Here is a 27,319-nt window from a genome sequence, read left to right as displayed (position 1 = left end):
TTAAATAAAGTTTCGACATTCAAAATCCTGTGAAAACATGGCGGCGCCCATGACATGGAAAAGACTTGTGTTCTCTGCATATACTCCTGCATTCTCCTGGGTTTTCACGAGGATAACAGACCGCTTTTTCAGGACACATGATCGGAGGAGAGGGTAAAAGATAACGATCGTACTATGCATTACATAAAGACAGTCGATAGAAATCGCGTGATGTTAAATAGGCGTGTGTGTTTGGCTAACGTTAGCTTCTTGTGGTTGTGTACGGGAGAGATCTTACATTCATGTGTAAAGCTACAGTTATCAATATGATTTTGAAAATATGAGCTGTAAACTTTAGAATAATAAAGATGGTTGCTGAATTTGCTTTGCCATTGGTCGTTAGTTTATTTCCAGGGACTACCAGTATGTCCTGTTTTCAATGTATAGTTCACACACAAAAAATAAAAGGAAGTCAGTGAATGCTAACTCCTTAAAGTTTCCATAACATATTATTTTGTGTTCCACAGAAGAATTTGTGGGTTAACTAATACTTTAATGAGCTGTCAAACTGTACACTGGTTTGTGTGATGATAGTTAGCCCCTTACCAAATATACCAAGGATCACATAAAGTCGACAGTTGTCAAATTCATAATATTAAATGCTAAATTAATGCAAATATGGACGTTTTAGAGAATATCTGTTGATCAGATCAGATATTCTTGTTAAACTGCCTGTTATCAGACGTGCATTTCAGTAAAAGAGGTTAATTCAAGAGCTTAAAAGGACTGGTTCAAAAAAGCAGCCATTTACTGCTTGCATTCTTCTGTAAAGGAGACCTTAATCGAATCACTTTTCAGCCTGATAGTATTAAAGGCCTTTTCTTGAATTTCTAGGGCAGATCTATGAGGGTTTTGAAATGTGGGTCTTGTTTTTTAAGGAAGGTTGATGCATATGAGAGACAAATAGTTAATTTGTGTACATTCACAATCTCACTCACGATTGACCTTCACATTGTTTTACGCTCCGTCTCCGCAGGGTCACGGCGCTCTCAGAGGCGCCTCTTTTCATTTTGTTTTCTCAGGAGTTATGTGAGATCTACTGTAATATGCGGTGAGACTCTGGGTTCTGTGAAGAAAAGCACCGTCTGGCTCTTAGAGAACTCCACGTGACCTTGGTGTTTGGCAGTAGATCTGAGTGAAGGGTTGCAGTTTGAGACTTCATGCTGTGTCATACAGACCATAATACTGCCTTTGTGTCTTCTGAACACTGTTGCATTTGGAACTGGATTTAGGGCTCTGTCCTCCTGACAGAGTAGTTTGAAATCAAGTTTTTAGAAAAAGAGCGCTGTTGGTTTAATTATTGTTTTTAATATAACAGATATTGCATAGTCATAGCTTTCACCGCTTTTTTTTTTGGTGTATCTGCATGTGCTAATGAAACTTCTATTTGCTATTTATTATTACAGTTTAATACGATTGTTTTTTCTTTTCAGATTTGTAATTGCCTTGTCAATCTTTTCACAAGAAGTATCATTATATGAATGTGTTAGTATTACTTTTTTAAAATCCAAATAACAAGGCAAAAAAGTACTATAAAATAATGTATCTTTTAATTTGCAAAAATAGCTGAAAATGTTACTGTACAAAAGTTTGGGTTCAGTAAAAAAAAAAAAGCTTTTATTTAGCATGGGCACATTAAATTGATCAAATGTGACAGCTTCTCAAAATCTATTCAAAATGAATGCTGTTTTTGTATTTTCTATTAATTAAAAATTCTGCAAAAAATATTTAAAGGTGTCATGAACGGGCTTTAAAAAAATATACTGCTGTCTGAGGTCATCATATGATGTACACATGGTTTTTACATTCAAAATCATAACTAGTAGGCTTTTTTCTACACTTGTTTTTCAGACTCTCCAAAATACTCGGTTTTGATGAGCGTGCTGCACTGAAGACTTAGAAGTAAACGCTCACAGCTATGATTGGATAAGATTTGCATATTTAATGAGTTTCTGCTCCCCTGCCAGTTCCAAGGGGGTAATCTAGCGCTCGGAAAGCGTTCCACCCATAGGGGCAGCCATTGCTAACCAAGCCATCACCTGCTGTTAGCATCCCATTGACTCCCATTCATTTTTGAGTCACTTTGACAGTGAATAACTTTGCATCTGAGGCATTTAAAGACTTCATTTGTCCATTGTTTATTTGTAAAGAAACACGACAATGTATAAAAGGCTCCATTACGTTGTATCTTACATTCTTGCCCCGCAGAAGCTGTTTTTGTAAAAATAGGCTAACGATTGCGTCATAACCAACGCGACTCTGTCGCACAGTTGAGAAATTACCGTATAGACAGGAGGCGACGCGCAGAAGCAATCTTTTACTGTCTATGAGACAGTCGGGGGGACGTGGAGACATAAAGTCTTATAAAGTCAAGGGAGAAGATTGGGGAGAAGCCCATAGTGAACCAAAAGCAACTGGACAAAGATTTAAACAACGTGATTCAGATTTCACTTTCCACAACTACTAGAAGGCCTACAACTGTCAGACAGGTTGCTCACGTCCCATCTACATCATCAAGCTCAGTCTGAGCCTGCGCAGTTCGCTCCGCCATCAGGAAGTGAGTGCTTCTTACTGACCTCACTTTCCGCCGTTGAAGTCTATGGGAACGCTCTGTCCATTTCTTTTACTGTCTATGGTCAGTTCACATGAAGGAGGGATTGTTTTGAAAGCAGCCGGGATAATTCTCTGACGGGGCTCTGTCTCAAAAGTCATTTATCAAACAAACACAATGATTTAGCTCTCATCCACCCATGATTTTTTTATTTTTTTATTACTTGACCCACCCGATCGGTGGATTCTCCAGCCTGTGACAGCATGCTGGTATGCTCTGTTAGGCATGTCATGTACACATAATCAGTATAATGTGTAACAATGCAATACTATTGCATATAAAAAACATGTTTTACTCACATAAGTGTGCTGCACTTTCCTGTCGTTTCCAATATAGAATGCACAGCACTGGATTTGCAGATATTGAGATTAAAAGTGTTGACCTGTGTCTTGTTTACAAACGATTGTCTCACTATCTTCTGTGTGTTTATTGCCCGTTTAGCTCCACGAGTCGGTGGGCGGGGCTACAGAAGCAGGAGAACACAATTATCTGTAGAGGCGGTGTTTCCCTCTTCTAATACGTCTTCGGTTTGAGAGCCTCGTTTTCTGGGTCTGGTGCCTATAAAAGCTTTTCTTTGACTAATAAGGAAGTTTTCAGCTCTGAAACTTACAGGATATTCTTATATTACCATCCATGACCTTTTATATATCAAAAGCTCAAGGGAAAGTTGATTTCTCAATTTCATCACCCCTTTTTTCAATATTGTCAATAAGATTTTTTTCCTTAAACACCTAATCAGCATTTTAAAATTTCTGAAGGATCATGTGAGACTGAAGACTGACGTAATGATGTAAAAATACAACATTAAAACAGAAAACAGTTATTTTAAATCATATCACACTTTTACTGTTTTTGATCAAATAAATACAGCTTTCAAAAACAAACAAAAAAGAAACAGTGGTTGCCTTCACAGGAATAAATGTTTTTTTTTACACTTTTTTAAAATACTTTATTCCCCCCCCCCCTTTTTTTTTACAAGAGAAAAAAAAGGTAAATGAGAATCAGACAGCGAGACCAAGGGACATCAGGCTCACAATCATTTATAGTTTAAAGTGCTCAACATCATGTAAAACAGAAAATAAAAAGAAAAGGGGTTAAATAAAAGAAAATGGAAATAAATAAACAAAGGCATATCTATCTCAATTTGTATTCAGATAAAATATCAGTTTTTCCCAGTATGCTTCACATTTCTTTTAGGCATGTCTCAGAGAGAAAGTCAAATGTTCCATAACATACATTTCCTCAAGTATTTCTAACTAACAGTTATTTTAATTTTTTTTTAAATGTTTTGAAATTGTAATAATATAAGACAATATTGCCGTTTTACGGTATTTTTGACCAAATAAGTGCTGTGAGCGTGAGAAGTCTTACTGACCCCAAACCTTTGAATAGTAGTGTATTGTAACTCCCTGTGGGCAGTTTATTCACACACTTTTGCTGGAAAATGTTGTTTGGGAGCCAACAGGAAACCAAACATGGAGTTCAGTATCACTGTACAGCCACCAGATTGTACATTATTAACTAATCCTGTAAACTGAAACACTGCAATGCATTGTGTACAGTTGAAGAGTTCTGCAAGCCTCATTCTTGGGTTCTGATTAAAAGGTTTCTCCGCTCTTTATTTCTCTCATACTTCCTGTCATCCTGCAGGTCCGCTGTGCTGCTCTTGGCCCCTCTCCTGGCAGAAGCGGACTCAGCCCCCCTGGCCTCCTCCAGACCTCCAGGCTTCACTGGTGCTGAGGGCCTCCAGTCTCGCTTCCACTGGATGGCTGATCATGTACCTGCTTTCAGGGTCCCTGGAGGACACATACACATCCTTCACTCACCTGATGAGTTTTATCAAGCTATGAAGGTGTGTGTGTGTGTGTGTGCATGCTGGATGAAGGCCAAGCAATTGTACCTTCAAAGAACCATATCATCAGTAAATATGATTATATGGTTGTAAAAAAGCTATATAAATGAAGGTCTCTCACTCCACTCCAATTAGTACCTTTCTGTTTATAGTCTTATTTATATCATATCATTGTAAAATTTAGTGTGGATGATACTCATGAGATAACGTTTTATTTAACCAAACAGTTGGTTCTGTGCCATTGCCCATTCTATACCTCATAATGTATCTCTTGCAATTAGTTATTTTTTAAAAATATTTATAGAAAGTTTTATCAAATAAAATTATGAAAGATCTTGTATAGTTTAATTGTTGTAACTTATTTGTGGAATTATGTTAAATAACTTTGATCTTACCATAAAATCACTGATACCACTACAAATATTTAAATAAATGTAAGATCAAAAATAGATTTTTTTTTGTTACATTTTTTGATTGCCTAGTTATGTTTATGTAGATAATAGTTTTTATTGTCCAGTTAGTTTATCAAGTTTCTTAGTTACTATATTAAACGTTTTTATATTTATGCAAAAGTGTGCTATTTTCTGTGAGTGCGTGCCGTAGAGACTTATTTATGTAATGCTATGTAGCTTGAATAACAAAATACTGTAAATGTTATAAAAGAAATTGCTCTATAAACTAGTGTTTATGATTATGATACTTAATTAAAATAATGTCATATGTAACCGTGTGCAGTATCAAGCAGCATAACAGACAATCTTTGTACAGCTAAAATAAGCAGAAGCGATTGAGAACAAAAGCCTTGACATTCAAGTTAGAATGGCCGTGCCTGCTCTTATGTTAAAAATAATGTGAATAGCTCTTAAAAAAGCTTTGTCTCATTCAGTTTGTTCTGCTTGCCCAGGCTCGTATCAAGACAGCCAAAAGTCGTGTGGTGATGGCATCACTGTACCTAGGTACAGGACCACTGGAGCAAGACCTGGTATGTAACCTGTCTGCACACTTTTACTGTCACTGAGAAGAAAAAGCCTGTCTTTGTTCATTAAGAGTTTTACATAAGAGGAAGCTGCTCGGCGTAGCATATCTCATCTTCTGTTTTAACCCCGTAAGCTTGAGAATAACTCATTTGTTAAACAAAAAGATCAGGTATGATCAGTAGCTCTTGTCACAACCAATATCTGTAATTGATCTCACAGAATTGTATGTTATTAACAGAATTTGATCTGGTGTTGTTTGCTAAATCTTAGTATACAAATGTAACTTAACTACCATATCAGTGTACAGTAAGGTAACATTTCCTTGTTTAAATCAACATGCAAAACCAGCCAGACAAGCCATAAGGTTCCTGTAAAAGAAACAGAATCAAAAAGAAAAGTATTGCTTAACTCTAGTATATGGTTAAAAAGTCATAACATGGATTTGATAATTAGAGGCTACTCTTTAGTGACTCACATTTTTATTTTATTTTAAGGTTGATTGCATGGAAGACGCATTAGAGCGCTCACAGGAAGAACATGCACCTGATCTCAAAGTGTCTTTTCTGTTGGATTATACCAGAGGCTCAAGAGGTCTGTTTCTGTCTCTCTTTCACACACTGGCCCCTTTCACACAGCAATCCCATTCAATTACCATAAAATTACCAGAGCTACTTTCCCAGTGAATACACACGTGCTGTTCACACAAGCAATGGCGTTCCATCTTTTTACCGAGTTTAACAAGGTATCATTCACACGTCAGTGCCAAAATACAGGTAAACTCAGGTGATGTCAATCTTCGGAAATTACCTTTAAATGCTCAGCCGTTTTATTGATCAAACTGGAGAAGCACTTTAGTTTCATTGTGACAGGCACAAGGGGACATGGTTTTGCTCTTAAAAACCAAAAACGCATAATATTTACTATAGTATTGCAGTTACTATAGTACGCAATAATTGTAGAGCCGCAGTGCTGATGAATGGAAAATGCAGCAATGGTTAGACATCTGTCTAGCACATGTTTATACACAAAACAGTTAAAAGCACTGGAACTTACCGTAAACCGCTCCAACAGAGCTTTATCATTGGCCCAAAGCAAAAAATATCCTCATACCGGTAAGCTTAAGTCTTTGTTCACACACACTGGTAATGTTAGGTTTTCTCATACTGGTAAATTGCAAGAACCGATTTACAGGTATTTTTTGAAAGGGTCCTGCTCATACATACCCTCTTAATGGTAATTTACCAGTAAAGACAGTATGTGTAAAAGGGTCTACTGTCTCGTACGCACACACGCACGCACTCGGCTTTGTTCGGAAAGACAGCAGCTCCCGTATCCAACCTAAATCCTTGGAGTTATTGTAGGCTGAAAAGTAAAAACATTTGAGTTTCTGATCCAACACAGTCCAGATAACTTTGATATGTAGTATTCATTTCACTCATTTAAGATCGCGTAATAAATTGTGAAAAAGTGTGAGTGATTTTACTGTATATGCTATAAGACACATTAGTTGTAGCTTAATGGTTAGAAGGTCTGACTTGTAACCCAAAGGTTGCAGGTTCAATTCTCAATACCTGCAGGAAATGACGGAGGCACCTAACCCCCAATCGCTCCCCAGGTGCCACAGTAAATGGCTGCCCATTGCTCTGTGTGTGTGTGTTTGGTCACTACTCACGGCTCCTAAAATGTGTGCGCAAATTCGGAGTTTGGCCTTCATGTCACCTCACTTAATTTCATGTTATGAAGCCATTACTATATGTATATTGACTACACTGTACATATGGATCTGAGTCTATCTCTTCTGACATCTCTAAATGTCAGAGATTTGAGAGACTGAAAATCAAATGAGATTTGTACACTGTGAACATAACCTCACATTCACTCACTTGTTTGTGAGCTTCCCTCTTTATTGTTCTTTTATTTCCTTTTGAACTTTAAAAAGCCATAACTTGATCTTTTCAATCACATTCCTATGAAAGTATCAGGAAGAAATTATGCATACAGGAAAACCCCTGATAATGTTCATTTCCCTCTGTGAACACTGACTGACATGTGTATGCCGTGTCTATTCTGGTATAACAGCATGGGTGTAATTTTGGAGGGTTTCCAGCTTTAGTAATTGTGTGTTACTTGTTCAGACCTCCACCCTGTTTTTTCCCCCCTTCTTTTACCTCACAAACTACTTAAAAGAAACTGTTAGTCATTCCATTGACTGCTTTCAATGTGCTGTTGAACTGACCCAAGGATGTTATAAGAATTCATAATCTAATATTTCATTGTAAATAAGGCATCATATTGCAGCGTTTACCTTCATTTGTATGGTTTAGGGTTCTACTTGATCTCATGAGAACAACTCTTTATCATGAGAATAAAAAGGACATGCTCTCTTAGAGAGTCCTAAAGTTATTCTTCTTTTCTTGAATGCATGTAAGCGTTTTCTGGCCTGAGCGACAGCAGCCATTGGCTATGCGTATGATATATGCAAATAAACAGTGGCGTCTACCAATAGGAGTGCACTAAGAGGTCAAGGATTTTTTTTTTTTTTTTTACTATTATCAATGTTGAAAAAAGTTCTGCGGCTTTGATTAGAAAATTCAAAAGAATATTTTGTAACTTTTTGTAGTCTATGGTCTTTGGCACCATAATTCAGTATAGTCACTAATGTAGGGACTAGGAACTGCCACTGACTGACTTGTGTAACAGGTAATCAGAGTTTGTTCTGGTTTTGGGAGAGTTTGTCATATTGTTTATTTGTTTCCTGGTTTTCAGTTTGTTTCCATGGTTTTTCATTGATTGTTTGAGTCGTTGTAAATGACAGTCATTTCTGTCACATCTAAAACGTTTCAGCACGCAAATACTCAATTAAGTTCTCTCTCTTCTTTTAATTCCCACAAAATCATCTCAGAATGCCCATCTTGACAAGTATCCTGTAAATATTGTCAGTTATGTCATAAATTTGCTTAAACAGTTGTGAAATAAACACTTTTGTACCAGTATTGGAGCCATGCTGCTCTTAAAGTGACAGCAGCCTAATATCACTGCCGCGCTATGTTTTAATGTTAATCAAACAAACAAAAGACAAACGTTTACTAAGTAACTTTTGTATCTTTTAATAACTATTAATGTATATTTAATTTAATGATGGATATATTTTAGATTCGATTGCTTTAATTCTATGCTTGAAAACTACCGTTAGACCTACGTGAAAAGCACTGTTTATTTCATATGCATATTTGTTCTTATGCATTTATATATTTTATGATGGCCTGTTAAATCAATTTAAATGACAAAAGTTAAAATGAGAGAGTGACAGATATCGGTATTGGCAAAAAAAAAAAAAATCTTATCATGGAATTCAAAAAATGTTTGCAATATAACATTCTAGTTATAAGCCAATCAGTGTTATCATGACGACAGTGACCTCCAGCAGTAAATTTTCAGTGTGAATGTCCCTTTAGTGTATCTAAAACTTCAGTGTATGCACTGATTCATTGCTTATAATTTCCCTGTTTGTTGTTATTTTTGCATCTACAGGCAAGCACAATTCCCGCACAATGTTACTGCCGCTGCTCCAGCGATTCCCCGATCAGATGAGAGTGTCCCTGTACCACACGCCTGACTTGCGTGGGCTGTTGCGTCTTCTTGTGCCCGAACGCTTCAATGAAACCATCGGAGTGCAGCACATCAAGGCATACCTTTTTGACAACAGTCTTATCATTAGTGGGTGTGTACGCACGCATATATCACTCCAAAAGTGGATACTACACATGTACTACACATGCAGATTTTGATATGTCATGGCTGGTTAACTAAAATATGCTTGCAATGTAAATACCAACATTTCTCTCAGACAAAATATTCCCACAGCTTTTTGCCTTTTGCATTTCATGGTTTAAGGTTTGTTAGTAGACTGTATGTAGCTCTGAGGAAGAGGGTATATTTGTTGCCCGCTCTGAGTGTGACGTCATCTCATTCAGGGCCAATCTGAGCGACTCCTACTTCACAAATCGTCAGGATCGTTATGTACTTCTGGAGGACTGCGGGGAGCTGGCAGATTTTTTTTCTGAACTTGTGGGAGCCGTGGGCGACGTGTCACTGCAGCTCCAGCCTGACAACACTGTGCACATGATGGAGGGAATGGTGCATCCCTACAAAGGCAAGTACTGTTCAAAGAGAGGGACCTGTTTAAAACATGCTACTTCCTTAAGACAAAGAGAAAGTTCACTGAGAGTTCCTTAGCGTTAATTTGAATGCTTCTGAGTCATTATGCAAATTAGGTAAAAGACAAGTCATTCACAAAATGTCAAACACAATTTACACAACTTTCTGGCCTGAAGGCCAATTCTGAGTGATAGATTGTGGCGGATACAGCTATCTGGCCTACTTTAGTGAAACTATATAGCATTGCTCTAACCCAGACACCTAATTTGGATGAAAAGTGCACTTGTTTACACCTCACGTATGAAGATATATGCCTGGTAATGAAGAATTACTGCTGCCAATATGCAAATTTAATGCCTTTGAACAGTTAACTGGAGAGATATTCATATGATGTACTGTATATTATAAAATATATATTATATGAATATTTTGTTTGCAGATGCATTGTCATCGGTCCTGTTAACTGGAGATTTAATAGGAATATTAATATATGTAAAAAAAAAAAAAAGGTTATTGATCTTGGCAGTATGAATATTCTTTCATTTATCAGAAAAAACTGGATTAGGAATTATTTTTCCTGCCTACCTAATTTTCTTGTAAATGCTTGTTTGCATATAATGTGTTAAAAATGACATCATTGGCTTAATTTAAGCATGCAAGGCATGGTGCTACACAGTATATCACTTGGTTAAATGGACTGTGTGTTATGAGTATCTATTATTCATTATGAACATCCTTGTTTAGTTGCAGCTTGACTTTTTACGTGCAAGTGATTGAGCAACTTCATCAGCATTTTTCTGCCTATGAAAGTATTACTGATAAGAGAAATGAGAGACACTTCTGACATGCCTTATGAATCAGAGGTTATGATGGTAAGTCACTCATTTCCTTGTAACACCGGCATTGTGGTAACATGTTGAGTAACAGGAAGCTCAAAGTCTGCTTGCTAGCCCCAAGTCTCTGTGATGCTCTTCAGCCATGACTCGGTGTGTTTTACGGTCCCCTGGCTCTGTGAGGAGCGCGAAACGAGTGAATGAGTGATTATGCCCATTCAGCTTCAGTCCATATCCGTAACCCAGCGCCGTTCGATGACATAATTGTGGCGGAGCGGGGCCACAGTTTGTCACAGATCCCAGAAATAGTGCAATGATGTCACCTTGCTGGTGGTAAGTGATCCGAGCTGGGAGGGTAGGAAAGGAGAGATGCAGGAGGATGATGGGTTCGGGAAGGAGCTATTTGGACCTGGCTACAGTCCGTCAAGACAATGAGGTCAACGGGAAACAATGGACTGATAGCAAACAGCGAGAATAGTGAAGTGTGACGGTAAAAGGACGCCAATATCAGAGTGTGGTGAAGACTACAAAGCACATACGCTTCAGTCAGGCCGATACTTCTTTATGCAGCTTGTGGGTGACCTGACAACAGTGTGCACGCGATTGAGGAAATGCTGCTTACCTACAAAGGAAAGTGCTTTTTAAAGAAATTGACCGATTTAAAACAGAAGCTACTTTCAATGTCATAATATGAGAGGGTTGATTTCGTTGAGAGGGGATTTCACTGAGTATTCCTTATTCGGTCAATAATTAAGTCGAGTTCACACTGCCTGATTTTAGCCCTGATTTTGACTCGCCGACAGGTTTTGCGAAATCGCAGAAAAATGCCCAAAATCATAAACAAATCGGTGCTCGTGCGCGCGAGTGACAATCACACAGTGTGAATAATCAAAGACTAAAGTCCTGTTCACTCCGTCAGCGATTTTGTCACTACATGTTGCCAGCGCCAGAGATTCATGTCGCTAGTGGGCGTTCCCGCTACGGGTTGCATATAAACGTCATTAAATAGTAAAATTTTTATTACTAGTGTTTTGCGGAACACATTAAGTTTATATCCCCACAATCCCAGACACGTTTTTCCACGCATCATTTTTTAAAATGTGTCTCTGTATGTACAGAGAGACATATTGTAAAGAACAGGGGAATGGCTAACAGCTAAAATCAACAACTCCTCCGTGACATGACACCGCATTAGCAGTACAGCAGACGGATCACGTGCACTCCACTCCACTGACTTCACTCCTATTGGTTGTCGCTCGCGAAAATCGCTTCTCATTTGCATAAAGTTGAAATTTCTGCACTTTTGTCACGTCTCACGTCGCTTGACACGCTCATATTCTGTCACTGTCGCTGGAAGTCGCCAGCTTCATGATTCAGATCGTGCGCCAAACTGCTTAAATCACGTGACATTGGTAATCCGAATTCAGAATCGATATGCTGATTCATAACCGTTCAAATCTTTATTTGAGGATTGAAAACAAACCCGGAAGAAAATACAAAATGTATTTTCGATGCTTCTAGAGATTCTAATTAACCAACTGATGTCACATATGGACTACTCTGATGATGTTTTTATTACCTTTCCGGAAATGGACAGTATACCATACATACATTCAATGGAGGAACAAGCTCTCGGACTAAATATAATATATCTTAGACTGTGTTCCGAAGATGAACGGAGGTCTTACAGGTGTGGAACGACATTAGGGTAAGTCATTAATGACATAAATTTCATTTTTGGGTGAACTAACCCTTTAAGATGCGTTTTGGTCAATCGGATCACGAGTTGACAGACCCATATCTGTTCACACCTGATGTTTTAATTAGTCTTTTTAGTCCCCTTTCGACCACTTCTTTCCTGATTTCTTTGAGGTTAGGGTCTATAGACGGGTAAATGTGTGGGGGGTTAGGTCTTTTGATCTAATGGACAAAAATTAGCTTGCGAAATTTACAAATGAAAAGGAGATGGTGGAAAAACATACAAAGACCATCAGCTTTAGTTTTTGCTCTGACAGCCTCAAGATTTCGAGTAAGTCCGTTAGAAATCAGAAATGGTGAGAGAACATTGTGCTTGGCAAGTTGTTTCTCCTCTTCAAACCGAACTTGGGTCTCCGGACGACAAAGTTTAAATCCTGTATGTCTACCTACTGCCCTTAATGTTTAGTAGTTGTGGGGAAAAAATCGATACAGCATAGTATTGCGATATTGTATCGATACAATTACAACTCGTATTGAGCAGAATTTTAAAGTCCCAGTGAACTGGAAGTAGCAAGTGAGTTTCTTCAGTGCTGTGACGTATTTCAAAGTGAAATGGAATATTAAACAGAGGGCAGGGTTTTACCTCAGCGTTTCTCCTCTCCATCGCTCGCTCATAGCAGATGAACGGCTGGAAGGGAGTGGTTACGCATTTTAAAACACAAGCCGTCAAACTGCCGTCGGAAGGCCGGTTCCAGACCGGAAGTAACTTTAAAGATTTTCATTAAAGATTACAACGGCAAACTATTTTTTTGTATTAACTTGCACGGATTAATTTGTCACCTTAAGACCTGTAATGTGCGCTAACAAAGTAAATAAGATTGATTTTGATTTCATGAGGACTTTAACCTAAGCTCCATTCTTATAACGTGGGAAATAATAATAATAATTTGAAATATTACAAATATCACAAACAGCGCTGTGAGCTGTGTGTGCAGGAAACGCATTCTCGCATATTTCTGAGCGTGGACCTCTCTGCCCGTGTTTGTGTTTGTTACCGATACGCAAGTGCAAGCCAGCTGCGTACTGCAACAGAGCTTCACTCGCAATTGCAATCAAAGAAGCTTCTATCACTTGCCTACTGCGGCACCGTCCCCACTGTCTTTTAGATTTCTTTTTTTTTAATAGTACTAGAACGAGAGTCGCAGCACAAACCAGCAGCAGGAAACGGATTTCATTCATCAGAGAGTTAAGACCTGACTGACAAGACGACAGTAGAATATTTGAAAGTATGAGTAAAGGTCCACGATATAGTTCAAGTGAAATCGAAGAACCAATATGTGATGTAATTTCATAAATTATTCGTCAACTTTTAATTGAAAGTGAGACTGACACAATTTTTTTACATGTTAAATAATGTGAAGCTGCTTGCTTTAAAGCAATGTATGACGTGACTTGACTGGAGTTTCAGAGCTTGTGCAAACATATCCACATAAATATGATCAGATGCTTTCTTAACTGCTGTTTTCTCACCCCTGTCGTTTTGGTTGTTTATTTTGTTATTGAGAGATTTTTACACATTTTTACATATTTTTTTACAACCCTTCTTAACAACTTTGGTGGCGCCTGGATGTTCGCGAACAGTATACAGCTGTAAAGGCATTTCAAACCTTTAGTGAAGAATGAAAAAGAACCTCGCTGTTAGTATATGGGAGCCTTTCCTGGAGCGCTGGTCCATTGAGAAGCTTATCCGCTGAGTCGGCAGTCAGTCCTGCCCCTTTATCTCCAGTAACTGGATCCCACAGTCTGTCGGTAAGAGCCGCTGAACTTCGTGGTCCTGTTAACTGGATGTATTTGGACCACTGAGGCCTGGAGGCTTGGGGTGGCTGGCTTTGCATCTGTGGGGAAAGCCCCTGTATCCTGCTTCAAAGAGCCGTTTATTTGTTTTCTGACAGCCACACATATTTCTTGTTCTCTGCATTTAACAAACAGAATACTCAGTGTCCTTGCTGCACATTCTCCCTGTTAACCAAATAAGCACACTTCTGCCATACATTACCAACATTCATCGTTCTGCACTGAAGCTAATTCATTATTTACAGATTATCTCTCTTGCTATGACTCACCGTGGCACATTATGTCTAGCAGAGGCGCCAGGGTTTGACAGAGCGCCTTTCCAGACGGTCAGCAGTTATTGACCCGCGTCTCTGAGGTTTTGATCATGCATTTGCAGGATCTCGCATGAACAAATACCTGAAATAATGGATTGGATTGGAAAATTACGTGTCGTTTTTACATGCATACCTGTTCAAATGAGTGTGAATGTAAACACTGTTAAGATCAGTTTATGAGAATCATTCTGTTTATCTTGGCTTCTAGGTATTTTGACTTGATTGACATTTTAAGACTCCTTTCCAAAACCTTGTGTGTTATTCTTCTGTAATCACTGAAATAGAACTTCTTATTTGGAATGCTCTGCATAGGCAGAAACTTCTCATGCAAAGCATCTGAGAGACTCAAAATTGCTTTTACAATAGCTTGTTGATAAGCTAGCACAGGGATATTTGTCACCTTTCAAAATTTTGGGGTCTGTATTATTATTTTTAATTTTTTAGTAATTGACATTTATAATGTTACAAAATATTACCATTTCAAATGAATAATTTTGTTTTGATTTTTATATTAATCAAAGAATAAAAAATATTAAGGATTCCACAAAAATATTAAGCAGCAGAACTGTATTCAGTGTTGGTATAATAAGAAATGTTTCTTGAGCAGTAGCCTGACAAGCCAGACCCACATCAAGATGTTTGGTCTGGAAACTCACCATAGACAGGGCTCAATCCGAGGGGCGGGATAAACCGTTGTCTTTCAAACTCCCTCTGCACACGATAGGATAGCGCTACACCAACTAGAGCAACGAAGGTGAAACGGAGCTTGTTGATAGATTAAACATTCGCCGTATCCGGTCGGCAAAACTCCGAACACATCTTCCCTTTTTAAGAATGACTTCAGTGCCGTTCTTTAATCTTTTCTCAGAGGAAAGCTTAACTCCAAGTCTTCCAGAGTCGCAGTCAAAGCTGATTCGAAAGACCGCCGTTCGCCAGTTTCTGTGTTTACTAGAAGCACGCAAACGCAACTCGGCCGTCGTCATTATGGCCCCTCCCGCCGACTCTATACACGATGTGATTGCTGCCGCTAGGGTGCGTCTAGATTTCTAGGCTAGCAAATCAGCATATTAGAATGATTTCTGAAGGATCATATCAAACTGAAGACTGTAGTAATGATGCTGAAACTGAATGAAATAAATTACGTTTTTAAACATTACAAATAGATTTCATATTACTGTTTTTTTATTGCTTTATAGTTTTATTGCTTTTTTATTTTATTGCTTTTATTGCAGTATAATATACTTTCTATAGATAGTACACACAAATGTCAGATAAAATAATAAAATGTAACTATCCATCTATTTTTCTCAGTATTGGTTATTAGCGGATGGAATATGCTTATCATATGTCATTCTTTTTCTGCCTTTTTGTTTGGCTTTTTTTTCACTGATCTCCCCACAGCGCATTATGGGATCTGAGATGGACATTAAAATTTGTCCGCAACCTTTTTTGAACAGCTTTTGTGCCCCTGTGCTTAATTTTTAGGTTTTGGAATGCAGCCTTTTGTATCCAATATTTATGTGTGTTCCAACAGATTTGAGTGTTCTCACATGAAGTCTGTCTTGTGGTCTAACAGGTAACAGAGCAGAGTTTTCTGCATCAGCACAGAAGCGGATCATGGAGGTGGTGAACACGGCCCGTGTCCGACAGAGCATGCTTGAGGCGGAATGTTCAGAGGTTCCAGACTCAGATGAGATGGTGCCAAATGACACCTGGATCTTTCCACTCATGCAAATGAAGCCTCTGGGCATTTACTTGGATGAACAAATAACCAAACAACTGCTCATAGAGGCTGGTGGAGATTCTATCATCTACCTGACATCGGGTTACTTTAACCTGACGCGCACCTACATGCAGCTGGTGCTGGGTGCGGCAGCAGATTACCGTATCCTCATGGCCTCCCCTGAGGTTAATGGCTTTTTTGGAGCCAAAGGAGTAGCAGGAGCAATTCCTGAGGCCTATGTTCATCTCGCCCGACAGTTCTACAATAAGGTGTGAATTTCTTTACAGTTTGCCATAGGGCTGGGCAGTATGTCTTGTATATACCTGTGTTGGAAGAGCTGAACGCTTCAGAGTAGACTCCTCTGTCTTTCATAAAAGGTGCAATTTAGTTTTGTTAAGTCATGCCGCCCACGTCCAGTGTGGACAGGATGTAATCATGTAACTATAGGTTGTTTTTGTTGCCTAGCAGAAACATCACAAATTGGGGCATTAAACTAGAATTCAACTGATTTGACGACATATAATATATTGGCTATTTTATAATGTTTATTACTATTTGATGCTGTTTTTGCACGCTTACCAGAATAAGACTTCATGTTTTTTATTTTTTTAATAATCGTATGATTTATGGCCAAAAAAGTATTTAATTCTAGATGATCAAATTAAAATAACCGAAGTATTTTGTGATGCTGTAAGTCCACCCAAATCGTCCCAATGGAGGCTAACGATCGGCGGGTGAAGGTCGCTGCGCGTTAGGACAGTTCCTTTTCAGCGGGGCAAAAGGATTTTATTCCAATTCCTCGTTATCTGACTCCATTTAATCATAATTTAGAATTTAGGTTAGAATGCCAATTGATTATTTGGTCGTTATATTTAATAGTTTAACTACACATTTAATTGTCCCGTTTAACCCGTTGTTGAAATTATACCTAACCTGAATAATTCCAGAGCAAGTCAGAATCAATCAAAGTGTAACAATTTATTAACAGTCAGGTAAATGTATATAGCCAATTACATAGTCAAAGGTAATCCATATATAACATCAAATACTCTGAAGTAAAGAATGAAATATATACCTGACTTCTGAAAATTACATAATGCTGGCTATCTTGAGACATCCAGCATTACGGGCTGACCGGTTTAAAGTGTCAAGCCCTGAGCTCTTTGCAACATTCCCTTAAATACCCAGAAAGAAATGCACAAACTCTTTCAAGTGTAAACACGAGTTCACAATGGGAATTTGCATTGATCAAGACTTGTATTGATGTAAAGGCCAAATGGCTGAAAGCCACACCCACCATACTAAGACAATATATCTCCAAACTCTTAAAACATTGATTATCTTTTGGTTAACTTCTGTGGGGATGAGATTTTTGTACCAGTCGCACTGAGACATTTCAAACGATATCAAACACATATACTGTATCGTGTGGATTGACATTGTAATATAGAGATTCTGGGTGTATTTTCAGTGATCTCAGCATGAGAGAGGGAAGGAATTGGGGGAGAGGGGGTCAACAGGGAAAGATGTAGATTAGCTGATAGTGAGGTGAGACTTGCGTCTCCAGTGGTGTGTGAGGGACAGTTCAGATGTTAATTTCCTTTATTTTCTCAGAGTCCTTGTTCTTCATTCAGACATTTCAGCATCTACTAGTTTTTTCAGCCTTACAATGCTCAAACGTTTAAAGGTAACCTATGCATTTTTTGGATAATAAACAAAATTGCATACTTTTTGTATTTGACCTGTCACGCAGGTACTGGGTTACCAAAACAGTTTTGGTTTTTATGTTTTTTAAAAAGCTGTATTTATTTGATCAAAAACATTAGTATTTTGATATTATGGTTTAAAATAACTGTTTTCTGTTTTAATCAAATTTAAAAAGTATTTTATTCCTTTGGCAAAGCTGCATATACAGCATTACTCCAGTCTTCAGAGTCACATGATCCTTCAGAAATTATTCTGATATGCTGATTTGGTGCTCAACAAACATTAATTTTGATCATCAATGTTGAAAACAGTTGTGCTGTGTAATATATTGTTAGTTTAACTTTTTTTTTAAATAATTCTTTGAACTTAAACCTCAAAATCAGCATTTATTTAAATGTCTTTGCTGACACTTTTGATCACTGTAATGTCTAAACTGATATTAATATATTAATTTGTTTATGGGCAAAGATTTTAATTTGCTGTCCAACATCGTTCCGCCCACCCTTAAAGGGATAGTTCACCCAAAAATTTAAATTACCCCATGATGTGCTCGCCCTCAAGTCATCCTAGGTGTAATTGACATTCTTCTTTCAGATGAATAAAATTAGACATATATTAAAAATATTCTGGCTCTTCTCAGTTTTATAATGTCCGGGAATGGTAATATTGATTTTGAAGTCTATAAAAGTACATATATCCATCATATAACTGCTCCACACGGCTCCGGGGTTAATAAAGACTTTCTGAAGCGAAGTGGTGTCATTGTGTGAGAGAAATATCCATATTTAAAACTTTATAGACTAAAATAAGTAGCTTCCGGCAGGCAGAGGTAAAAGTCAATTTGCGCTGAAAGAGTAACCCCCGAGGCTACGTTTTGCTCTATCCTCTGCGCTTATGTGTTCGTCAATACGCATACGTCAAGGGTTACTGTTTCCCCATAAATCAATGAGTATGGCAATCCGCTGGCAGCTAGTTATGTTAGTCTATAAAGTTTTAAATATGAATTTTTTTCTTGCACAAAGGTATTGATTAGCTCTAGAAGGCCTTTATTAACCCCTGGAAGAGATGTCATATATACCTAGGATGACTTGGGTGAGTAAATAATGGGCTAATTTTCATTTTTGGGTGAACTAGCCCTTTAATTTAGCAGTTTATTAATGTTGTTCTGTAGATGAGCTGCAGCTACAAATTGCACTCAATTAGCAGGGTTTGGGTGGTGTTTTTATGCTAATGTTTTTTATAAATGTTCTTTGTTGTTTTAAAAGTGAAACATTCAGCACCCCGTCCATTTCAGGTGTGTCAGCTGGGTCAGCAGAGCCGTGTCCATTTGCATGAGTACCATCGCCCCAATTGGACATTTCATGCTAAAGGTAGGTGTTTATTTTCTGAACTATTTTTTAGGACAGAACTGGATCAGCCCAGTTCCCAAAACTCGGGTGTAACAGGAAAGCTCATAATTTAATGCACAGTGCAGGTTTCCCAGCACCTCTGATTGAATAGCGTCAGAGTTCTTCCTGGACAGCTCCAGGACACAGACGCTGCCAGACAGATGTGATGTTTTCTCTGTAAAGAAGAGGTATGCTTTGGCCACGTTTTTTGGCTGTTGAATGTTAAGCTGTTTCAGCTTTACTGTTTCAGTATGTTATTCAAGACAAATCAAATGCACAACCCAGCCAAAAGCAACTTGATCACCACAATGTTATTTTTCAACCTGCTGTTGTGTTTGTAACATGGAGTCGTTATTAGTTTGGTTTAAAAAAACACATGATTTCATATGGCATTAACTGAGTCTCCTCATACACTTTAATAAAGGCCCCTTACCTGAAGGGACAGAATAAAATGATGTCTGGAGACAAATAGATGCATGACAAATCTGAGCAGCGTCAGTGGAATTCAATTTCATGCTCCTGTTGAGAAGTCTGGCTTATTAGATAAAGCCTTGTCATGCCATCATTTCTTGTAAACAGTGAAGCTGAAGTGGGAACAGAAGGGTGCAGAGGTCCCCTCAGCAGAGCTACAATGAGAATCGATGAACATTAGCTGCCGTTCTAACGCTGGCTGCGCACCTCAGGGAAGAGACTGTTGGTGAATGGCTGAACACGCTGATTTGGTTGAGTTCACGCATCATTTTGATTGGTCGATTCCATGCAGCATTTTATTTCAACCCACATTTTTATATTTTTTCATCCACCAAAAACCACTTGCCCTCTTATTTAAAGTTTTGTCATTAAAATAGATCATGTTTTAAATCAGCAAAGTTAAAATAAAATAAAAATACATTAACTTATAGCCTACATATGGATCCATTTAGCATTCAACAGGCCAACATAACTACAGGTTTCCAGGTACATAAATAAAGTAAACAAATGTTAAATAACACTGCATATTCTTCACTGTATAAATGTTTTATTATTACATTGAGATGAACCTAAAGTCCACTGTACAACATTAATTATTTCTGTCAAAATTACTTTAAACTATACTTTTATTTTGATGTTTTGCCGTGAAGACCTTCAAGCTTCTTTGTGTGTTTATTATGACGATAGATTTTGTCGAATGAAATGCTCAAATGCTCATGAAGTGACTGGAGATGAGGTTCATATGCATTCATGTCCTCACATTGAGGCGGCAGAGGCTGAAAAACACTGCAAGTTTTTATGACTGGATTTGGTCTGTGATTTCAAATCATGGAAATGAATCTTTATGACAGTCAAGAGTAGTGAGCTTTTTTTTTTTTTTTTTACATTAAAACACAGAAAGCAGCGCAGCAGATATATATTTAATTATAACATTGGATTATGCAACATACATTATACAACTCTGTGCCTTCACGCAATGAATTAATAAAGCCGGTTGAAAATTGATCATAAATCAGCCAATATGCAGCCAGTACTTTGGTGCATCTTGTATACATACACACCAATCAGGCATATTTGACCACTGATAGATTGATGAATAACACAGATTATTTCTTCATCATGGCACCTGTTAGTGGGGGGGATATATAATGCAGCAAGTGAACATTTTGTCCTCAAAATGAAGCAGGAAAAATGGGCAAGCGTAAGGATTTGTGCAAGGGCTAATTTGTGATGGGTAGACGATTGGGTCAGAGCATCTCCAAAACTGCAGCTCTTGTGGGGTGTTCCTTGTCTGCAGTGGTCAGTTTCAAAAAGTAGTCCAAGGAAGGAACAGTGGTAACCGGTGACAGGGTCATGGTTCAATACATAGTGCACGCAGTTTGTTGAAAATGGGGCTGACCCCTGTCCACCACCGAAAGTGCCAACAGTGGGCATGTGAGCATCAGAACTGGACCATAACGCAATGGAAGAAGGTGGCCTGGTCTGATGAATCATGTGGATGGCCGGGTGCATGTGTCGCTTACCTGGGGAACACATGGATGCACTATAGGCAGTGTGATGCTTTGGGCAATGTTCTGCTGGGAAACCTTGGGTCCTGCCATCAATGTGGATGTTATTTTGACACGTACCAACTACCTAAGCAGGAGTTCTTGAGATGTAGACATTTTATCATTTAAATATTTTTGTAACAGTGTAAAAGTCTTGATCATTTTTTATTCAGTTCATCCATCATTCCTGAATATAAGTTTATTTCCCCTTTAAAAACTTTCAAACTTTCGAATGCTAGTGTATGATAGTGTTTTATAATCTAGATACAAATGCCGTTTTGCATTGTGTTTGCTTGTTTTGTTTTAAAATTAAATTAAATTGAATTGAATTAAGCTTAAAAGCAGATATAGCAGCATATGAAGGCTAATTGCTGTTGCATGTGTCCATAAGGAAGTCCTCAGAAATTAATTCTATAGTATTCCCGGCAGTTGTATTACCTGATATTCAGCTTTCATCAACATTACCTCAGGTCAGGGTGGTTGTCATTGGCATCATGTGTTTGAAGTGGCAAGCAGTGCCTGTAGCCTATTAATAGAACACATTTGGTTTGTATTCATAGCACAACTATGACAATTATTTTTTTATTTTCTTTTAGATCAGTTGTGCATTGTTGGCTGTGAAAATGAAATATCTCACTGTAATATCTCACATCTTACTGGGTAAGCTGCTGTGAAGCATCTGCCGAATGCACTGTTGTGAAAGTGAGGGCACTTGTAATATTTTTAGAACCGATTCTGTAAACAATTACAGTCTGTCCAATGAAATGAAGAAATATATAAAGCACTTATCAGCATTACAAGTCTGGTAAATTCAATTTCTGTTCCTTTTTCACTCTTCACAGGTCTCTGGTATTATGTGGGAGGAAGAGACCGCCCCTGCCTCACTCTTATTGGCTCCCCAAATTTCGGCTATCGCTCCGTGCACAGGGATCTTGAGGCTCAGATCGCCATAGTTACAGAGAATGAGGAACTCCAGATGCAACTGCAACAGGTTGGACTTCCTCTACGGCACTATTTCTAAGAGTACTAAGTCATGAATCCCATAAATCTTGTGTCAGGATGTTTTTTAATAGCTGTTGGTAATAATAACTGATTTCTTTGGCTCATCATTTTTGTAAGGGTTTACTGGAAACATCATAAAACATCATAAGCATAAAACGTCATATCAAGAGACTTGTTTTATTGCAGTTTAAACCGGATATCATTGAATGTAGATTTATGTTGATCTGAGTCTTTGATGGGCACCATATGAGGCTGATTTAAAAACTGATTGTCCGTAAATACTACAGCTTTTTTTGTACCCGAGAACAATGCAGTCATATTGTCCTTCATATCTCAAACTGAATTACATACAAAAGGAAAAGCTGTAACCATTGATCTATACTGGGAACAGGCTATAATAGTGAACACTTAATTGGGAGTGCCATCAGTTTTTATAGATTGTAAAAAAAAGTTTCCTGTAATCTTTACTGATGGGGTTGTAAATGATCGTTTAAAACGGTTCCACAGTTACCTTTATGAGTGAAACACTTGAGCTGACATAACACTTGAGATAGTAAGATTTAAAATACAAAAAGATGGTTCACGTAAAATCTGGTTTTCTGTCTTGTCCAGGAGCAGGAGCTGTTGTACCAGAGCTCCACACAAGTGTCAAACTCCACATTTAATCAGCCGGACCGCCATGTAAAGTTGTGGGTGAAACTGGTTACTCCACTCATCAAGAACTTCTTCTGAGTTCACCAGGCCTGAAGTGATCGATATCTCACTGGCTCTGACAGGTCGGTTGCTGTAATCCCTTTTCAACCTTTGCTGTGGAAGATCAGGCATATTATAATGTTAGTTGTAGTTTCAGACATGAGTAATTTCTTCTGAAAAATCCATCTTAAGATGGTAGCTGCGGTTTTGTACATGGAAGCCGGTTATTAACCAGGCCAAGCTGGTTATTATCTGGTCCAAGCTGGTTATTAGTTGAACCAGGCTGGTTGTTAGCTGGTCTCTCAGCGACCACGTTCCAAAAACCGTCATGACCACCTTAAAGTCAGAATGAACCCCATTTACCATCTTAATTGATGTTCCTTGTCTCATTGTGAACGATTTATTGGTGGCTGTTATTCCAAAGAAAACATTTTCGTAATATTTAATCAAAATAGCATAACTGAACCTTCTGGTGAAAACAGCAGACTTCTCTTTGATGGTGTGTTTAGGTCTCTAATAATTTAGTCTGCTTAAAAATCTGCCTCTGGTTTTGAGTGCAACGCCCTAATCTCAACATATAATCAACATAGAATTAAGTCCCTACTCCATTACATCGCAATATTTCATCGCAAATGCATCTTTGTTAGTTAAAATTTAATTTGCAAATTAAAATTGCTCATGTTAGCTTTCTGCATTAATGTTAACAGATGCAACTTTTGATTTAAAAAGTCTTAAATGTTATAATGAACATTTATCTGAGATTAATGTTGTGGAAGTATTGTTTATTGTTAGGCCATATTAAAATCTAATGGAGTTAACAAATAAAACCTTATGGGAGTGATTTACAGAACTTAAATTTGTTTTGGCACCATTCTGATAAGCAATGCCCACTTTTCACAATCCAATCAAATTCCAATGGAAAAAGTACCTCCCGATTTTTTTATTATCCGGTTTTATATGCAAAAATATGTAATTTTTACTGAAGTACAATGTGTGGCAAATGGTAATTCATATTGACTTAAAGCTGCAGGGACTAGTTGGCATCAGCTATTGACCAGCTACCATCTAAAGATGGATTTTCCATTAGGGTTGGTTTGGTGGTGTCGGGTATTGTGTGTGTTTCATTATGTTGAAGCATAAACGAGCCATACTCATGAAATGCCATGAAGGTAGAAGCAAACAAAAACAGCATTCAGCATTTTATTCCGCTTCCAAACAAATGACTTGGCTCTCTTGCGCACAGTATAGTCAGACTTTCCCCGAAGATGGATATACAAAACCTCGGCCTGCCAGACAGTGGGTTCTTAAGAATTTACATTGTCACTCCAGTGGTTCCTTCAACCCAAATCCCCGTCACACAGCCCAGCGTAGGGCTACCATGGCCAGACCACAGGATGAATCTAGCCATTCCATGGCTGTCAGGCACAGGCTGCTCAGCAGACTTCGGCTGCACTGGCAGTGACCTCCATGAGCCTCCGTCGCTAACATCTGGAGTCCGTTACGGCTGTTTTTCCTGCGTGCTGTATGATTCCTTCTCTTTCCTCCATTTGATTGCTAACATGCTCTATCTTGAATCCTGACATTTAGCAAGTGAGATAATTTTCTCTTTGAGCCTTTGGTATTAACAAAATGAGGCTGTCTGTAAGTAAATATGAAAAATCAAACAAAGCTGAAAGTCCTCTAGCATGTATCGTGTGCAGCCCACACAAAATCTGCAGAAAGCACAGCAGAATCTTTCCTTTCTGTTTGTTTAATTAAATAATTATGCTAATTTTGACATATGCTAATTTGAGCTATTAATGAGTGTCCAGGCAATATTATCTGAACACTTAAGACACACTTAACTCTTGACTGAAATGTCCAGCTTTGTGTTTTCACTGTTATAAGGTACAGGGAGCCATTTTGCATCTTCTGAAAGAGTACCAAGTCTCCTGATCAAAACACAGGCGAAAAAGCAGCAGAAACATGCAATATCATATGTAATCATATGAATTTGTAAAATAACACAATCATCAATATTAAACAGCATATTAATCAAAACTGCCTAATGTTACTGAAAGGAATGTTGACCCAGGACTTTAGGGGTTTTGATAGTCTTGACCTACTCCATCTATCTTTTGATCGTCGTTCTGAAACTGACCCAGACATAGTCTTTGACAAAAACATGATTTTTCTCAGCTTTTTGCTCAAAATGTTGCTCTTTTATTTTAATGTTGCCCATATTCAAGTGTTAATAAAAAAAAGGGGGGTTTATTTTAGTATTCTTGGCCATGTTGAAATCCATTCTACAGAACTCTAGAGATTGTTTTATTTCTGAATCGGCTCTGAAATGTGGTGTCACTTTCCAGGAAGAATTCCTGTAAGTGGCTGACCATGAGATCAGTTCAAAACGGATAGTAGTCACGCTTCTGGAGAAATGGCCTTTTAGAAAATTCCAGCTACTACAAATACAATGCTCTTCAATGTCAAAATATAAAGTTATTAGATATAAATGTCATGCGTGTTAGTTTGGGACTTTTATATTAGACTTAATGTAAATTTTATAAAATAGCAAGTTATGTTCTGCAGTTCCAAAAAGCAGGTTTATCTGTAGTTGATCATTAACTTTCATCTGTTTCTCACTCAGCTCTCTAGGATTATTTAAGTACATTACTCTTAAACCTGAGAAATGTTTATTAACTCAAATGGAATATGTACCCTGTGCTATACTGACATGAGTTATACTTTAAATTGTGCAGCTTATTCAAATAATTTAGACAATGTAAAAACCTTTTTTTTTCCCCCCGAAGCATTATGTAGGCAGTTTCAGGTTTGGGGGGTCAGTGAGATTTTTATTTTATTTTCAAGAAATCACTAGTTCAATACTTTTTCTAACATTAAAGAATCCTGAACAAAAATATGATGGTTTCCACAAAAATATTAGTCACTTAGTCACAAATTCCAGTCACTACGAATACAATACTCTTATATCCCAAAATAAAAAGTTATTAGACGTACTGTAATATTAATAAAACGGCAAATTATGGTTTGCAATCCAGTAAGCAGGGTTATCTGTAGTGTCCTCTGTAATTCTCATTCTGCCCTCTAGTGATTATTCAAGTACATTACACTTAAATCAGATTTGTTCGTTTACTAAAGTTTGAATAAATGTCACTATTGCAGTTTTTACCTCAAGATAACCTGTTTGTTCTTTTTCCTATTTTGTCAGATGGAGGTGGGAATACATGTGTGATTTGTACACGAGGCATTTGCAAATATCGATGGTTTTGAAGATGACTGGCATTGTGGTGATGACCACTCAACTAATCAGCTCTGTGCTATTATATTTAATAACATTCATTCTGCTCTAATCACCTCACTGTTAGGAGAAAATGCATGTCAAACCAGAAGCAAGGATTTTCTGCCGGTGTGATGGATATGTATCTGTAAGCAACATGGCAGATATGAACGTTTATGTGTACATCATTTATATGTACATTTACATGTACATATTTTAATTTAAAAAAAAATCTTCTGTAAATGTTTATGTTGTCACTTAAGATGCTGTTTAACACAAACCTGTTTCATTTCTGCTTCCTTTCCGTTGTACTTTTTTTTTAAATACATAATTTTGGTTGAAAATGGCAGAAGCAGTTAATTAATATTGATTTCATTAAGTTTGAAGCTGATTGAGTCGTATACATTTCACAACCCTTTACCTCAGCTAAAAATATCCATATTTCGCAATCTTCTTTTTTCTGAAACCAGCGCAAACCATCAAGGCTTTTTAAATTAAAATTAATTTAAATGAAAAGTCATTAACTCACGTACTCATATATTTTCCAAACCTGTATGACTTTTATTACTTGTGTGGAACACAAAAGGACAACATTCATTATTGATGTATTGAGAGATTTTAGTATTCCACTAGTTACACGATTACTGAACCTTCCATTTATAATTACTACAGAAGAGGTTTTAGGAGGGCTTCAAATCCTGACCAGGCTTTAATGTTTACACAAATCTTTACACAATAAGCATGGGAGTATATTTGACTACCTTTGTATTCATTGTGACTAACTGTTTAAAGGGAATAGTGCAGTATTACTTCAACATCAGTTTGAGAGCTGGTTTGCAAAGTTGTTTTAATTTTGGTTCCAATGTGCATGGAACAAGAGTGTTTGCCTTGTTAATCTCACTAACATGTTCAGACCTGATGATTTTTTTTTTTTGAGACACTTAACTGAATTTAAATGTCATGAGTGTTAGTTTGGCAGCGATTAACATAAAAGCATGCTTTTCAACAGTACAGTTTCCATCTCTTCCAGACAGATGCTTCCTGAGTAAGATGAGGCCTTAAAGCCACGTCATCCTACGCACAATGAAAAAAAAACAATCTGTACTATATCATGGCACTGGTGTTTTTTTGTCAATGTATAAATTGTTTTTAAGAATAAAAAGCTTTAACAGTCA

At 37.6% G+C, this 27,319-nt stretch overlaps 1 protein-coding gene across 4 annotated transcripts; it reads left to right on the top strand.

Moving 5' to 3' along the window:
• Positions 1-27,319, top strand: LOC137055781 (CDP-diacylglycerol--glycerol-3-phosphate 3-phosphatidyltransferase, mitochondrial). Of its 4 annotated transcripts, none has more exons than XR_010900065.1 (12): positions 1-153; positions 4,301-4,502; positions 5,407-5,484; positions 5,974-6,070; positions 9,011-9,200; positions 9,454-9,632; positions 15,913-16,328; positions 19,061-19,136; positions 22,015-22,163; positions 22,787-22,950; positions 24,755-24,813; positions 26,076-27,319. XR_010900065.1 is itself a non-coding variant. In XM_067429690.1 (11 exons), exons 1-10 carry the CDS (start codon positions 38-40, stop codon positions 22,904-22,906), a joined length of 1,623 nt encoding a protein of 540 aa, XP_067285791.1. In that variant the 5' UTR covers positions 1-37; the 3' UTR covers positions 22,907-22,950; positions 26,076-27,319. The 4 variants fall into 4 exon arrangements, 2 of the variants coding, with proteins under 2 accessions (XP_067285791.1, XP_067285792.1); XR_010900066.1 differs by having other exon boundaries at positions 24,111-24,813; XM_067429690.1 differs by lacking the exon at positions 24,755-24,813.

This window comes from Pseudorasbora parva, chromosome 21 (genome assembly GCF_024679245.1).
Source record: "Pseudorasbora parva isolate DD20220531a chromosome 21, ASM2467924v1, whole genome shotgun sequence".
Taxonomy (NCBI): Eukaryota; Metazoa; Chordata; class Actinopteri; order Cypriniformes; family Gobionidae; genus Pseudorasbora; species Pseudorasbora parva.
Note: the sequence above shows the minus strand (reverse complement) of the source record. Positions and strands in the feature narration are given on the sequence as shown.

Excerpts from the sequence above, each read along its gene's own strand:
- LOC137055781 (XM_067429690.1), top strand. The coding sequence starts at position 38 with ATGGCGGCGCCCATGACATGGAAAAGACTTGTGTTCTCTGCATATACT. Across the intron at positions 9,633-15,912 it reads AATGGTGCATCCCTACAAAG|GTAACAGAGCAGAGTTTTCT; the intron begins GCAAGTACTGTT and ends GTGGTCTAACAG. Across the intron at positions 22,164-22,786 it reads TCCAGATGCAACTGCAACAG|GAGCAGGAGCTGTTGTACCA; the intron begins GTTGGACTTCCT and ends TGTCTTGTCCAG.